Source organism: Centroberyx affinis, unplaced genomic scaffold (assembly GCF_046629955.1).
Source record: "Centroberyx affinis isolate AG114_WGS23_722 - 3 ecotype Tasmania unplaced genomic scaffold, CSIRO-AGI_Caff_v1 ptg000317l_1, whole genome shotgun sequence".
Classification (NCBI taxonomy): domain Eukaryota; kingdom Metazoa; phylum Chordata; class Actinopteri; order Beryciformes; family Berycidae; genus Centroberyx; species Centroberyx affinis.
The window spans coordinates 93,080-110,030 of NW_027278993.1; the positions used below are offsets into that span (position 1 = coordinate 93,080).

Genomic DNA, 16,951 nt, shown 5'->3' on the forward strand with positions numbered 1-16,951 from the left:
GCAGCACCTCGCTCACCGCTCACCTTATGTATGTTGAAATGTTACACTGTCATTCCTGTTTGATGTCTGTTCTTTGACGTCTTAACTGTTATCTTTTGTTAAATGTCTCACTCAATGCTCTTACATGCAAGGCAAATTCCTGTAAAGGCCAAATAAATGAAATCTGAAATTCATCAAGGAAACGGCAAGAAAGACATCTATAAAATATTTACTGAAAAGTCTTATTGGAAGAAAAATGTAACGTTTTCTTATGCCACTTGCAGACATCTATTAAAGTTTTATTTGAGTAAAACTAAACAGGAAAGTGCTCTTTTCTAGCCCCACCCTACTTCACTCATCCAGTTTCTACAGTCACACTGGGAGCCGCCCAGTTCAACTGCAGTGGGTTAGTGCCTTGCTCAAGGACAAAACCACAGTAGATGAAGAGGGAAGAGTTTTACTCATCCAGATTGACAGACTGTGGTTGAACTGGGCAGTTCCCAGTATGAATGAGTGTATCTGATGTAAAGCAGGGTGTTGCTGAAGATGTGACCAGCAAACACTAACCTGGGTTAAAAAACCTGAAGTTTAACTCAAAACTTTAACATATGTTTACATGTTTTAAATTTTTGCTTATTCTTCAAATATGACTTTTATATTTTATTTTATTGCTCTTTTCTTGCTGTTTCCTTTGTATTGATGAATCAAAAATATTTCTAAACAATATGACTGAATAATTTGTTGTGGTGTCGGTCAATTCAGTGGTCTGATAAGGTGGATTTGTTTCCAAATTTAGGTTACTGTTATACTGTCTCTACTCCAAAACACTTTGAGTTGTAGCTTGAGAAGAGTCAGCTCAGTTAACCTTGTCACTACCCGATCTGAGTCACGCATGTGCGCTGCTGCTGCCCGATCTAAGTCAACCGTAGATGTGAGTTGCGCATGCGTGATCGTAAACGGTTTACGCCACAGACCCCCCTTTAAATTTTGGCCATTAGCTCTGTCACTACCACAGATTAATGTGTATCTTCAATTGGAAAGACAAATGTAATCGTCTCGCACTTGAATAGCATTAAGGTTGATGCGGACTCACTAGCCAGCTATAGATTTTCTATAGATTTTAAGGCTTTGGTTTCCACATGACACCAAGTGAAGTCACCTGGCTGGTGAACGCTCACACTCTCACCTACAGAACAACAGGGAGTGTTGTACATCGGTGCTGAATGGCTGGCTCGTTATTCACTGGTGATGAGGAGGAAACACAGAAGAAGCAGTGAAGAAACAGCATGAACTCCACTCCACCGGTTTGGTGCCAATGCTGCTGCGCCATTATGTGCAGCTTAATCACATATAAACAACAAAAAAACACATATCTCCATGGCCAAATTACAGTCTATATCAGTGATTCTCAACCTTTTTCATATCAAGGACCCCTAATTTAGTCCACATTAGGGCCACAGACCCCCATTTGAGGGTATTTCTATTGTTAGATATGATTTTGTTCAGAATTCCATGACTATCTGTATTGTAGGTAGAGAGATAACAGTGAAACTATGATCAAAATATTCAAAAGATCAAAAGATTCTTATACCTTCTCTAGTTGTGTTAACTTCTGAAATAAATGAAATAATGCAAAAATTTAACAATTCATCAATTTGCTGGGGACCCCCAGGAACCCCCTCAAGGACCACTGGTGGTCCCCAGACCCCACGTTGAGAACCACCGGTCTATATGATCTGATATTATTTCATTGAAAGCCTCTTGCTGTATATATAACTATATATATAGACTCTATATATAGACCATGAAAAATAATACCAGCTGTTTACCATTCACTGCAGCAGTGGTGGAAGGAGTAGTAGTAGAAGTTAAAATGACTGGTGTAAAAATCTACTTAAGTAAAAAGTAAAAAGTGTCTGATTTAAAATGTCCTCAGAGTAAAAGTTCCTGAGTTCCTCTTTAGAACAGAGAACGTTGTTACATTGTTTTTCCATGTGGTTCTAAAAGGAGAGAGGACAGAATTCAGACTAGATTCTTTTAACTGGAAACATTAGAAATGACAAAATACAGTGCAGAAACAAAGTAAAGTCAGATTCCTCTTCTCACTGTGAATGGATCCACAGTTTGTCAGTTTACATTAATCCAGTTTCTGCTGTTGATGGAGTGACACACAATCTGTTCTGTGATGGATGGGATTTAAAATGTGAAGTAGCCTACAATACTTCAGTAAAAATGTACTTCAGTAAAGTAAAAAACACTGACTTAAAATAACCAAAAAAGTACTATTACACACAAAAATCTGCTCAATAAGAGTACCATGAGTAAATGTAACTAGTTACTTCCAGCCTTGCACTGCAGCCTCTGGCAGCTGAAATGCAGTTCTGCAGGAATATAGTAAAAAAGTGGGAGTTTTACTGTGGCTACATACTTATTTACATACATACTTGGGGATATAAAGTCATTTTCTTTTCATCCTGCTGTCTATTCTAGTCTCCACTCTCTATGCGGTGTTTCACATGTATGGTCAATTGTTTACTTCCTTGTATTTGTATGGTAGTTTGTGTGCGTGTGTGTGTGTGTGTGTGTGTGTGTGTGTGTGTGTGTGTGAGAGAGTGAGTGTGTTCTTGTGCTAAAACAAACATACGGATGTCCCCCGCTGACGCAAAAGGCAGATGATGTCAGAGGAGCAGCAAAACAGTTGTAAACACATACAACCAAGAATGAACCTATAGCTCTGTACCTTGTTTCTCACAGTGTGTGTGTGTGTGTGTGTGTGTGTGTGTGTGTGTGTGTGTGTGTGTGTGTGTGTGTGTGGTGAGGAGTCAGCAGACAGAGTGTGAGCTGTACAGCACACAGCGTTACATTGGGAAACCTGAGAAATTTCCATCCCAGAGGGGTGGGAAGCTAGAAAAGAGAGAGCAGGTTCCCCTCCGCCTGTCACTCAGTCCCTCAGCAGACAGAAGGCTGACCACACTGGCCCTGGCACTGCCTGTCGTTACCATCATCACCGTAACACCGCCATCACCATCATCACCGTTACACCGTCCAGCCCGCCGCCGTCACCTGTGTCACTGTGAGTACTCTGCAGCTCTATGTGTGTGTGTGTGTGTGTGCTGGTGTGTGCATGTTTTCTTGTATGTACAATGATATGCAAGTTTATATGTATACAAACATACTTGTACATACAGTATGTATGTGTGTATGTGTTTGTGTATTTGTATGTCCATGCGTGTGTGTGTGTGTGTATATATGTATGAGTGTATGTATGTATGTATTCTGTGTACATACTGTATATGTATTTGTATGCACATATACATGTGTATTTTGGCTGTAAATATATGCATGTATATGTGCGTATATGTATGAAAAGTTTCGTTCCACCATTTTTAAATTTTTTATCCTCCCATATTGCCTGCTGTCATGAAGGTGAAGCACATTGTGGGTTAGTATTGAAGTACTGTGTTATTGTAGTATTGAAGCTAGGAGTTATGTGAAGACATTTGTTTATAAAATATTTCATTTTTTGAGGACGGAATCATTTTTGTTTTTCAAATATTGGCTGATGAATTTCAGGTAGCAACTTTTTTCTAAAATGTATATATAATATTTGGAATTAAACTCTATATATAGGCTACATATACATGTACAGTGTATACATACATATTGGGTGTGTATATATATATACATGTGTACTTACTGTGTTTGTCAATACACGTGTGTATACATCTGTTGATATGTTAACATGTACAAATATCGTTAGTGTATATATATAATATAATTTAGTATAAATGTAGTATACTGGGACTTGGACTGGGTTATGCCTGATAATCTCTCCTGTACCTATATACATAGATATTATGTGTGTTTCTGTGTACATATATGTATTTATATATGTCCACATATGAATGTGTTTTGTCTGTGTGTATGAATGTTATGAATTTATGTATGTATATGTATGTATGTCTATATTCATGTGTACATAGTGTGTACACATGAATATATATATATATATATATATATACACATATACATATATATGTATATATATACATATACATATGTGTGTATATATATATATCAGATATAGTATATATAGTGAGAACTACTGGGACCTGATCATTATCTGTTTTATCACCAGGTCATTTGATAGAAATGTTTATCAAATTGTATTTTAAGAACACTATATTATGTGTATTATCTAACTGGCCAATAGTAATAAGATATCACTGGTTATTAATAGTTTAATAATAAAAATAAATTAATTTAGGATATTTTCTCACCTTAATTCAATAGTCCCAATATAAAATCCATAGGAACGATGCTAAAACCCTGAGTGCCACAGCTCAGTCAGTCCCAGTTGTGTCATACTGCAGCACGGTGCCATATGAGTCATGTGTATGAATATTCAGTTCCAACTGTCACTCCTGCAGATATTTTATGAATGGGGTTACCCTGGGATGACTCACACCAAAGTTGAACCAAAGATTTTTTGAGGAAAAGATGCATCACTCCCAGTCGTGCGCTGCAGCCTGTGTGGGGGAATGAAAGTTTTGTCTGTCATCAGCTGATCCTCCGCAGGATCCACAGCCCGGAATCAGAAACAGAAGTGAGACTCAGGGCGTTTCTATAGAAATGACGCTGGAGGACTTTATATTCCTGTCTGCTGGAGGTTCGGGTGGAAACTGGGAGAGAATAGAATAGAATAGAATAGAATATTGTAAAATAGAATACAATAGTATAGAATATGTTAGTATATATTATGTTAGAATACAATAAATTACGTATGTTACAATGGAATAGATAATGTTAGATTATGATAAAATAGATTATAGGACAATACAATATATTATTTTAACATAGAATAAATTAGAATAGATTGTTAGATTATATTTAGGATTGAATTGAATAGATTATGTTAGAATAGACTTGAATAGAGTATGTTAGAAAAGATTAGAATAGAACATGTTAGAACAGTACAGATGATGGTAGATTGTGATAGAATAAAATACAATAGAATAGATTATGTTATAATAGAATAGATTGTTAGATTATGTTAGAATAGAATAGATTATGTTAGAATAAAATAGATTAGAAGAGAACACGTTATATAGGATGGAATAAATAAAATAAAATATGCTAGAATAGAATTGAATGGAATATATTCAAACAGTACGTTAGAATTGGTTACAATAGAATATCTTGGAATAGAGCCGTCCAATATAATACAATAGAATAGGACATACTATTCTATCTACTATTCATAATATGGGAAAAAATATTCATGATAACCACAGAAACTATTTTTCTCAACTGTTGCTTGTCAAAGGGCCAGTGATTTCTAATCATTATTATAATTATTATAATTATTATAATTATTATTATTATTATTATTATTATTATTATTATTATTATTATTATTATCAGGCTGGCTGACCTCTCACAGTAGTGACCTGTAGCCACAGTCAGCAGTGTGGTGAAGCCCAGTCACTGTGTGTGGGCAGAATGGTGTCAGTCAGATGAAACTGGAGGCGGAGGGAGGGAGGGAGGGAGGGAGTGTTTGCGTTGTAATGCTGATTCTCATGACGTCACACAGTTTATAATCTATTTAAGAGTCTAGACTAGAAGCTAAGCATCCAGACCAAGACCAAGACTGAGCTGCCTGAGGAAACAGTCAGCAAACTCAGTCTTCTTTAAAGGCATGACTTTTGTTACTAGGTTTTGTTCCATTTATCTAACAGAACTTTGTCATTTTGTCAAGAAAAGTGGCATATAGTCACTGTTATTGTTCTATTTGTTGTCGCTCTATTTGTCATTGTTCTATTTGGTATTACTTCAGGTTCTTCATCCTCCTCCTCTCCTCCTCGTCTTCTTCTTCTTCAGCTTTTTATTCTTATTATTAAATCCAGTGCAATTCATTGAAGGACAGGAATGGAAAGATTTCTTGTCCCGTACCTTTAACTCTAACTCTACTTTGCTCACCAGCAGACCAGATAAACTTCACGGAATTCAGTACATCGTTGTTTTGGGTGTGAGCGCTGTATGGCAGCAGTCGTCATATTGTCAGTGAATGCTTTATTAATGTTTTATTGATGTGTGTCCCTGCAGAGAGCCATGGTTCCCTTGGCGTTGCTGTTAGCTGTGTTCGTAATCGACTGCGCTGACGCCCGACCTCCACTGCCTGCTCTGCCTAAGAAAGGTCAGTCTGTGTGCCGCTCGTTAGCTGCAGAGATGCAGATTGGAGTTTTAATCCCACAAACATTCCTCAGAGGCATGAATGAATGAAAAAAGAAGTCATTACCATTCATATTTTATTTATATGTTGACTAGAGTTCGTTCTTTTCCCTTCAAGTTTGCCAGTCAGCAACAAAAGGGAGCTACAGTGTGCGGACTTTCATTGGTTGATATAGTTAGAGTATACTCACATCAACCATCAGCCACGTTCACCAGCTAATTATCCTCATATTAAAGACTGGATTAAGAGTAAGAAGTACATGTGGTAAAGTAAAGAGAAACTGAATGCTTGTGCAACAGTCTGTCTCTGACACAGGGGAGAGAAGCCCTCAAACATGCTTCAAAACTAGAGAAAAATGTGTTTGTTGTAAAGTAAACTCATAATCGATGAGCTGTATCCGTGGAGAAATGATCAGTCTCCATCTGAAAACAGAACAGAACTTATAGGGGAACATCATCTTATAAATGCACCCAGCTGTTCTCATGAGCTGAAGTCCTCCAACATGGCCACCAGAGGGCACATGACCTGGGAGTCCTCATACCCAGCCTCCTCTGCTGCCACCACTCAGCTGACATCACTGATCGTCATTTCAGTCAGATGACAGCCTGGTGTCAGTGTGTCACTGGGGAGGTGGATGACAGATTCACGTGGCTCCATCAGCAAGAACAACTCATTAATGATAATTGGCTCTGTAGATAATTAGTTGACAGTAATTAATTTGGCTCGACAGATGGATGTAATTGGTAAATGAAAATGAATCCAGCTGGATGGATATGATTGGTTAATGATAATGAATCTCGTTCAAAAGACACAATTGGTTAATGCTAATTGGCTCTAACTACACACAATTGGTAAATGGTAATTAATCTCTCTGGCAGTGGATAAGATTTCTAAGTGAGGATTATTTTTTCTCTATAGATGGACATGGTTGGTTCATGGTAATTGGCTCCATTGATGGATATGATTGATCAGTGGCTCAAAAGATTATTATTTTTAGATTATTATTTTTAGTAGTAGTAGTGGTGGTACTAGCATTAGCAGTAGTAGTGTTTTATATTTCATAGTTATTTTTTAAGGTGTTGCTGCTTTATTAGACAGTATGCAGAGGAAAAGAGAGAGAATTACAAGCCACATGTAAATAGCATATAATCCACAACAGTTTATATGATGCAGTAATAAAGCAATAATGATATGTGTACATACGTAAGAATAATAACAGGAGAAAAGAAAAACATGGCTGACTAGCTCCCTGGTTACCACAGTTTGACATAACAACCAATGGGGATTAAAGTAGTAAGGAATGTGACTTTGACCAGTCAGATTGATTGACTGAAACTTTCCTGCTGTATATTGACTGTAAGATTTCTGAAGGAGTTTTTGGGTTGCAGCTGCCTATAATCTATGTTTTTATTCAATATCTTTAAATTTGACCATTGTCATGCCAAAAAGGTTACAAGTATTCAGTGTTTCCTCCAGAATTTTCTCCTTGTCAGGGTGGAAAAGCCTCTGAAGCAGCATTCAGACCATCATGGGACACTAAAACTCTCCACTGAAACCAGACTGATGAAATTCTGTTAATGTCAGCAGCTCTTTAAGGCAGAGTGACCCACCACACCTATTCAGTGGTAGAGAAACTCTGGGAGACATTACTGCATTGAAATTGAGAAATAATTGAATAAATAAATCAAATGTGCAAAGAAAATAAAGTTTCATGTCAGGTTTTTCCAGTCTGTTTCTCTGTAGCTGTGGTCAGGAGGAACCTCCGTCATATTAGAGGTGGATGATACCTGATATCAAGTATCATCAAAGGCAGATAGGCCGATATATTGGAGAGATGAATAATGAGTTTCCTGGCCTGTCCCCTGCAGACGGCTGCTTCTGGGTGTCTGAGTTCAAGCTGTTCAGGCTGGAGGGCGAGGCGGTGATCCTCTCCTTCCCCGGGTTCCTCCGAACCCTGCATCTCCGCCACATCGCCCCTCCCGCCTCACACTACCGCATCACCAGGGGCAATGGGACGGGGGGCGTGGCCTACGAGGGCAAGGGGCGTGTCCAGCAGCAGGACAGACAGCTGTGGCTCCTCCCGGCTCAGGCCTCGGACTCAGGAGAATACACCTGCACCTACAGGTACTTCTGATTTCAATGAATAGAATATCAGTTTTAGTGACGTTCTATTGATCCCCCGAAGGAGAAATTTGTCCTTTCTCTTGCCTCCCTTCACTCCTCACTTGCCAACTTGCGGCCCATGATTTCATATTTGTGTCTTCCTTTTTGTCTTCTCCAGAAATGAGACTTACTGCATCACCAGCAGCATCATGCTGCAGGTGTATGAGTCCAGTTCAGTGGATATGGAAAAACTGTCCTATCCATATCATACTAGCGTGGGAGAGAAGCTGCCGCTCAGGTGTCCGTCGCTCGGTGAATTCAACCAGACGGAACAGATAGAGTGGTACAAGGTGGGTGGAAAGGCTGGAAAACACTTTGGAGATTGGTTGATTTGGTGTGTGAGTGTGTTAGTTTGTGTGTGTGTGTGTGTGTGTGTGTGTGTGTGTGTGTGTGTGTGTTAAGAGGGAAAAAAAGCATGATTTTTACTGCTGCATAGCACAAAATGACCGCAATATATCTGCAAGGTTGATAGGTTTGCTGATCAATACCAATGACTCAACGATTTCTTGGCCAGCTGCTGACGTTTCTGGCTTTCAAGACTCACTTTCTGGCCTGAACTCTGTTTTGGAGCAGAAACTCCCCACCTACTCACACTTTCATCTGTTCAGTAATGGAGGACGGGGCGAACGGCGTCTCAACACATTTCAGCTCTGGAGGCTAAAAAAACCTTGTTCTCAAGCCAAAAAGCAAATGACAAAGCAGTTTATTTATTCCAGTATTCAGCATGGTGATATATCAGCTCTTCACTGGATGTTTCTGTTGGATCTCTGATCTGATTAGCTAGCTTACTGATGAATTCAATTCTATCAATGTTGTTGCAATTCTTAATGGTAGCCAGTAGAGACTGATAATGACCATGGATTACTTAATGGCCATTTAAAGCTACACTAAGCGATTTTTTCTGACCACTAGAGGGTGACAGAAACCGCAACACATTTGTAAACAGCAAAGCTACTGGGCAACGGAAGCCCTTAAGGACAAACCGTGCATAAAGGCTAATGGCTAAAATAAACGTACCTACGGTCACATGTCCCACAATGACAAGTGAAGAGGTAGCGGAATTGTATCCAATTCCGGCCACTCGGTCACTCGCGTAATTTCCGGTGTTTACCGGCATTTTTATACGGAGTTCCCAACCGAATGCTAAGTGACGTAAATTCATACACATTTCAGAAGCTAGGTATCAAATTTCATAAATATTTATACACATTTAAGCATATAAAACACTAAGTTACGAACTTAGTCACGAACAAGAATCCTACTTTGGGCGACAGTTACTTCATGTAGAGAATCGGTATTGGCTGATAAATAAGAGCTAAAATAAGAGCTTTGAGTACATAGCCTGCACGTCTTACAAGTATCTGTAACATTGTGAAGGTACAGGAAGGGTTAATAAAGGGTTAATATTGAGTATATGAATACACCGACACGGACGAAAGTAAGTGTCCGGAATTGGATACGAATTTTGAATCTCAAAAATAGGTGTGCTATCATCCATTTGCATGGACTGGAAGAAAATCAATTACAAGTTAAGGTAAAAGCGATATTAAACTTTAAAAAAGACAGATGGAGGATTGTTAATTTATGAGAAACTTCAGCGAAAACAGTACAGGATGAAATATATTGATATATGATTTTTTGGTCATATGCTGTCGGGAATTGGATGCCCTGATGTTAGGTAGCAAGTTTACTAGTTGAACAAGTTTACTCGCTCGCTTCATCGAGTCACCATTACCAGAATTTTTTTCTAGGATGGGAGGGGGAGAGCGCCACTTTCAAACAGCGAGGGAGGAGACAAGCTAGATTTAAAAAAAGGAAAAGCTGGGACTCGGACCGACTTTGACAACAAGCTTTAGGAAAGAGGTGAAAATAACAACACAGCTGGCCCGTGTGTGTGGCTATTTGTTTACATCATTACGTCTCACAGAAATCTCCACGTAGCACACGTTAGTGTGGTTACAGCAGTGGTTCTCAACGTGGGGTCCGGGGACCACCAGGGGTCCTTGAGGGGGTTTCGGGGGGTCCCCATTTCATTTACAAGAAGAACTTTCATAGTTTCTCTGTTATCTCTCTACCTACAATAAAGATAGTCATGGAGTTCTGGACAAAATCATGTCTAACAATAAAAAATATTCTCCGATTTGGGTTCGAGACACAATATCTCATCAAATGGGGGTCCCTGGCCCTAATGTGGACAAAATTTGGGGTCCTTGATATGAAAAAGGTTGAGAATCACTGGGTTACAGGGTCTGAAAACGCTTATTGCAGGTTTAACATGTACTGTAATATGTTGTGGACACATTGTAAAGACGTACGTTCTGGGGATGTTGTTCTTTGTCCGGTTACATTTGTGCTCATGTGCAGAAAAACAGCACAAGAAATCAGACTGAAGGTAAACACACGCTGAATAAATGAAAGTTTGGGCAAAAACCTGCTGTGTTAATCAAGTTTCTCATAATGCGATAACGACATTTATATGATCAAGGAAATCACACTCTGCTGTTTACATGAGCACTTGAGTCTACTCCTATCACCCCTTGTCTCCCACAACTTTTAGTTGGAGGCTGTGGCTTTAATGAAGTCAAAATCTCAAACAAAACAATTGGATATATGTTTAATAACATTTCTTACCAAATAGTATCTTATAGAAACTCAATTTTTTTCTTTTTGTTATATTAATATTATTTCAATCTCTTGTCTGTTTTGAATTGTCTTTTTTTCTGTCTTTTTGGTATGCACCTGATCCTATTGGTATATTGTGAAGATTTCTAAGCCATGATGTTTGTACATGGAAATTGTTCAATAAATAAAAAACAAAACAAAAAAAACATGAGCACTTGAATAATGAGTGACTTGCTTTAGTCCCCTGTGATTGGTTCATCAGTGTAAACCCGCTCTCTGCTCCCCGTCAGGACCCCGGCCCCGCAGCAGCACGGCTCAGCAGCACCGCCTCGTCCCGCGGCTGCAGAGTGGACCCGTGGATCCCCGGCGTGCAGCGCTCCCACCAGGGAGCCCGCTACACCTGCCAACTCACTGTCAGCATCAACAACCAGCAGTACAGAGTGAGCCGGACGCTCCGGCTGCAGGTGAGCGGTGAGTCAGAGTCACTTCACACTTCACTCTTCACTCCCTGTACTTCACCACCTTTACTTTTTTTTATCTTATTACCTCTTCTCTTTATTATCTTCTGTACTTATTTTTCCCTGGTACTGTTCTGCCAGTTGCTGCAGTGGCACCCGAATTTCCCCAAGGGGATTAATAAAGTGATATCTTATCTTATCTTATCTTATCTTATCTTATCTTATCTGTCTGAGGCTCAGACTGGCTACAACAAGCCCCCAACAGAAACCACTTTTCATTTTACTTACATGTTTTTTACTGAACTTAATTATTTTATTTTATTTTGTTTTATTGTAATAAAACAATAAAATCAAATACAATAACATTTTGTTTTATTGTAATTTTATTGTATTTGATTTTATTGTAATTTGATTTTAATCATATTATTGTTATTCTTATGTTTTATTTTCCCTCACTATTGCTGTTTTTATGGGTTTGTTAAGCACTTTCTGTTTTGAAAAGTACTATATAAATGAAGTTTAATTATTATTTAATAATATGTTAATTATTTATTTGATTGGTATATTATTCCTCCTCCTTCTTCTTCTTCTTCTTCTTCTTCTTCTTCCCATTATTATTATTGTTAAATGTGTGAAATGAATCATTGCTGCAATCATGCTAATAGTTGTTTGTGTGTGTGTGTGTCCAGTTCCAGTTCCAGACCCTCGGTTCCTGACCTCCAGTCCTGCCACTGACCTCTCCATGACCTCTGACCCCAGCCTGCTCAGCACTGCAGACAGTAAGTTCCACTCTAATGTCATCTGATTAACAATACATCAATAAAGGAACAGCAGAAACAAAAATGATACATTTCTATTCTAAATGCTGATTAATGTTCTTTGTATGTCCAGTATTGGTTAAATGTATTTTTGTTTATGTTTTAGCTCCAATAATTCAGCCGCCTGTGATCGTCTCTCCATTAAATGGATCCATCTTCGAGAGCGCTCATGGTGAGAAAAATTATCTTAATATATTGTTTCTAATACTACATATGTGGAAAAACTAAATATTATACTTCATACCTGGATAAAAAGGCTTGTGATTGGGTTTCTAACTTCAAATAGATGGAAAGCTATCTATCCACCTCTGGAAAGATGGAAGCAGATGGATAGATAATAATAATAATAACAATAAGAATAATAACTTTATTTATACAGCCTTTAAAAACAGTGCTTTACTAAGGCAAGGCAAGGCAAGGCAGCTTTATGTGTATAGCACATTTCATACACTGGGGCAATTCAAAGTGCTTTACAGAGTGATAAAAATACAGTAAAGGTTAAAGATTTACAATTAAAAAGTGCAAAACTACAGACAAGAGATACAAAAGATAAAAGACTTAAAAAGTAAACTAGTGCAGTTCAAATCAAATGAGATAGAAAGATAAAAGAACACAACAAATACTCCCACTTTTAGATGCACATTGTGAGTGAACCCATATGTTTTTCTGTAATTTTCTTTTCCCCTGTCCTTCCTGATTCTACTCTTGATCTGATATTTACGTCAGATCTCACTGCCTAAGGCAGACGAGAATCATAGATTCTCCTCTTGGTCAAAAACCTCACCATCCACAAATGGATGAGGATCATACAGGGTAAAGCTCTGTCCCCCCCACATATAGTGTTCTCTCATGCGCAAGTAAGCATTACCTGGACAAGACGAATGAAAATTCGTACTTGCCCGTGTCAGCTCTATTGGGATCCTGAACAGAAACAGTTAAAATTAAGGTTATTTAAAAGCTAAGCTGAAAAGATAAGTTTTTAGCCATTACAGGGTAGAGTAGGCAGTGTAAAATAAGAAAGTTTTTACCTTTGACTTAAAAGTGGTCAGAGTCGGGGCTTGTCTAATATCATCTGGGAGGTTAAGGGCTAAGGGCTTTGACAGTCAAAATAAAAGCAGTATACTCAAAATTAATTTAAAATAGCAATGGAACAGTTAGACAGGAAATAAATGAAGAGGACAGAGGAAGAGCAACATTCAGATCAATGCCAGGATAACTGTAAAATAAAAAACAAAATAAATACTAATAATAATATACTAAGGATAAAATAACATAAAAAGAAGATAAAAAGACAACATCACATATAAGCAAGTCTGTAAAAAGGAATTGCATGGATATAGAAACGTCTTGTTTTGTAACTTGTTTTTTTTTTTTTTTAAATGATCCAAAAAATCAAATCAAATCAAAAAATATCTGCTGTCCTTTCACCTCTGCCCTTTACCTGTCCACATTCAGGCTCAGGACTGGAGCTGTTCTGCAAGGTGCTCACCGGCTGCCACTCAGCCGACTCCACACTGGTCACATGGCTGGTGAACGGCCAATCAGTGGAGTCCTCTTACCTCGATGGGCGGGCTCTGCAGGGCGGAAGGAGGTAATTGCTAATTTATTAATGAATATTCCCTGTTTCTCTGAATAATTCCTTTATGCTGAGAAACCTGAAGATCAAATTTAGTTAGGTACTTTAAAGCTGCACAAGGCAACTTCGCACTTTGGCGGCCCCAAGTGGCAGCGAGAGGTAACTGTTTGATTCTTTTGAAAGGTTGAAGGACTTCATTACCCAGAAATCATAATGTGAACTGAACTGGATCTAAGTGTCTTCTTTTCAGTGTGTGGGGAGATAGAGATGGTGAAGCTCTCTGTGGATGGAGCGCTCACTCACTGTTTTTTAGGAGACAGTTTTGTTCTTTTGGATTTTGTTTGTCACTTCCTTTGCACCAAGAAGATTTCCCACCACTGTTGATACCAGACACCAGCTGTATAAAGATAGGCCTAGTCTTAGACTTAAATATGACCTTAAGTCAAACTTGCTATAGACACTTATATTTACCTGTCCCTACTACTTGATTGTTGTAGATCTCTAATGGTTGTTTCTGTCTCTAAAGACTCTCTCTCGTCTTCAGGCTCTCTCCATAAACCAAAGATTTGCCATCCTTAATGAAACAGCTTCAGTATTTAAACTTCCCACTCTGACAGTTAGGCCGACTTGTTACCATAACAACAAAGTTCAAGATTAGCCAGGGGGGGCGGTGGCTAACATTCCTTCCTCAAAATAAGTCTGTCGTAACATTTAAGTCGTAATAAGCCTAGTCCAACCTGAGAATCTAAGACCAGTCTAAGGCTTAGGCTAATAAAAACAGAAGGTTGGGTGCTGATTTCCGATGTCTCGACCCGCCCCAGTGATCCCATGTAAACAGATGGCCATGCCTGTCTCTCTGTTGCCAGGGTAACCAGGGTGGAAGGAGGTTGCCAGGTTGAGTCGAGGCTGGTTGTCATAGCGATGACAGAAGAGGACACGAAGACGGAGCTGAAGTGTGTTACTCAGAACCAGGGAGGGAGACAGGAAGTTGTCGCACAGCTGCGACTAGAGGGTGAGTTGTCACAGTGGGGTGTCTATGTGTGTGTGTGTGTGTGTGTGTGTGTGTGTGTGTGTGAGACATAAATCTTTATGAGGCAAATTCATAGCACACATCAGACTAGCTGGTATAAAACTGGCCCTATGTGTAGCATTTTTACTCACTACATCATTGTCAAATTAATTGTGATTCCTTGGTATAATTATCATAAACCAATGAGAGCATGCGATGATTGGTCTCCTCTATCTCACAGCAGTAGTATTGTTAGTTCTAGTGTTTCTCCACATTAAGACTACATTTCCCATAAGCCCTGATGCTCCCTGCCCGCCCGCCCCCTCCCTGAAGAGGATCAACATGTTGGAAGTGATTTCTCCATCTTCCTTTCCCTCCTTCCACCATCTGCTGCCAGAAACTCTTTCAGCTTTAGCTCCGTTTGCTCTGGAAGAACAGAACCTCTTCCTGTTTTGTGCCATAAAGCGATCCAGCAGATTTCCCTCCAGATCCACCAGGTGGAGAAACAATGGAGGATGCAGAGTAGAGGCCGATAGAGGCTGACAGGCTGATGACAGGCAGGTTTATACTGCTAGTTGTTTGCCCCCCCTCACCTGTCTCTCTCTCTCTCTCCTCAGACTCCATGTTTACGTGGCTGACAGTCGCTGTGGTCTCCCTGTCCTGCGTCCTGACGGTGCTTTCTGTCTTCCTGTACGTCCTCCTCAAACCCAAAACAAAAACGGACTATTTCCTGGCTCGACAGAACAGCACCTTCTAGCCCCGGCAGATTGCACTGGGAAAAAAAAAACTCTTTTAGTGTTTACTGATATAGTTTCTGCAGAACTTGGTGTTGAGGAGCAGCATCTCCAAGTAGTTTGTAAGTTGGTAGTGGGGTTCAACTAGAGCAACATACTGTGATTTTGCCCACTGTCTTCTATTGCTTCATCCTCGGCCTTGAGCATTACTCGAAGATCTTTTATTATTGATGATTTATACTGTATGTGGCAGGGTGGTAATTATGTATATTTGGTACATTTAAACAGTGGCAGCCATTGTAGAAGTCTCCCTTCATGCATCTATCCTGCATTAGTACTGCAGAAAATTATTTCTTGAATGTATATAGAAGATTTTAACAATTTTGAGACCAAACTTTGGTGTTACAACACTAAGCTAATGCAGGCAAATGTCTCTAAATCCACTCTCCCAGTCCATTGCTTTTAACTTCCAACACAAATCAGTAAAGGCTTCTACAATGGCTACATCTGTACACACATTTTATGTTTATTGTGCTTTTTTTTTTTTAAACCATCCCACAATCCAATCAAACACTCCGTAAGACTCTGTAAGAAGATGTATAGTTTTTGTATAATGTTTTTTTTTTATGCAATACATTTTCCCAAGGGTAAAAGCATCTTGTCAACACAGGTTCAATTCATTTGCAAATCTGCTTGGCAGCACATTCACACATTGATTTAAATCTGCCCTTATTTAAAAGAAAAGAAAAAAAGAGCCACAGTAAATGTATATTAAATTTTAGAAGGATAGTGTACACATCACAGAAAGACCTTAATGTATCAGCTACAGTAGGACAAATTATACCACAGAAATTCCTGTAGTAATAATAGCAGGTACAAAAAATACCATAAAATACAATAAACTCACTATTGAGTACCAGACACACTGCAAGTCCCTGTAGGAATTTTATAGAAGATTAAAAAGTACCTTAAAGTCCAATATGGTCACTGTGGAATCATTATTGAGTAGCACAGACACACTATAAGTTCCTATGGGAATATTATAGGGATATTATAATGTTGTTTGTTACAGTGAAGCTGCTCAGCTTCACTGTAACAAACAAAATGTAGTCTCTTTTTGCCTTTCTGTCTCCAATGACATGATATATAAACAGAAGTATTGAGGAGAGCTTTTGTGGACAGAATGGGATTAATTACTGCTGAAAATGATTAACTTGGCTTTACAGGGTGGGACAGAGATCACAGATCATACTGTAAATTAATGAATTTATTCCCATTAAAAAAACCCAACAGCTTTTATGGAGTCTTTTTATGATGTGAATCATCTGAACAGCAGATCCATGCTGCTCTCCTCCCAGTT

The 16,951-nt window shown here is 38.8% G+C and overlaps 1 protein-coding gene across 1 annotated transcript; it reads left to right on the forward strand.

Moving 5' to 3' along the window:
• Positions 1-2,934: 2,934 nt before the first annotated feature.
• Positions 2,935-16,863, forward strand: LOC139640955 (interleukin-1 receptor type 2). Its single transcript, XM_071515152.1, has 10 exons — positions 2,935-3,052; positions 6,085-6,175; positions 8,080-8,335; positions 8,493-8,664; positions 11,287-11,467; positions 12,144-12,233; positions 12,379-12,444; positions 13,728-13,863; positions 14,715-14,860; positions 15,475-16,863. The coding sequence occupies exons 2-10, from the start codon at positions 6,091-6,093 to the stop codon at positions 15,612-15,614; spliced, it is 1,272 nt and encodes a 423-aa protein (XP_071371253.1). The 5' UTR covers positions 2,935-3,052; positions 6,085-6,090; the 3' UTR covers positions 15,615-16,863.
• The last annotated feature ends 88 nt before the right edge of the window (positions 16,864-16,951 follow it).

Excerpts from the sequence above, each read along its gene's own strand:
- LOC139640955 (XM_071515152.1), top strand. The coding sequence starts at position 6,091 with ATGGTTCCCTTGGCGTTGCTGTTAGCTGTGTTCGTAATCGACTGCGCT. Across the intron at positions 8,336-8,492 it reads GAATACACCTGCACCTACAG|AAATGAGACTTACTGCATCA; the intron begins GTACTTCTGATT and ends TGTCTTCTCCAG. Across the intron at positions 12,234-12,378 it reads CCTGCTCAGCACTGCAGACA|CTCCAATAATTCAGCCGCCT; the intron begins GTAAGTTCCACT and ends TTTATGTTTTAG.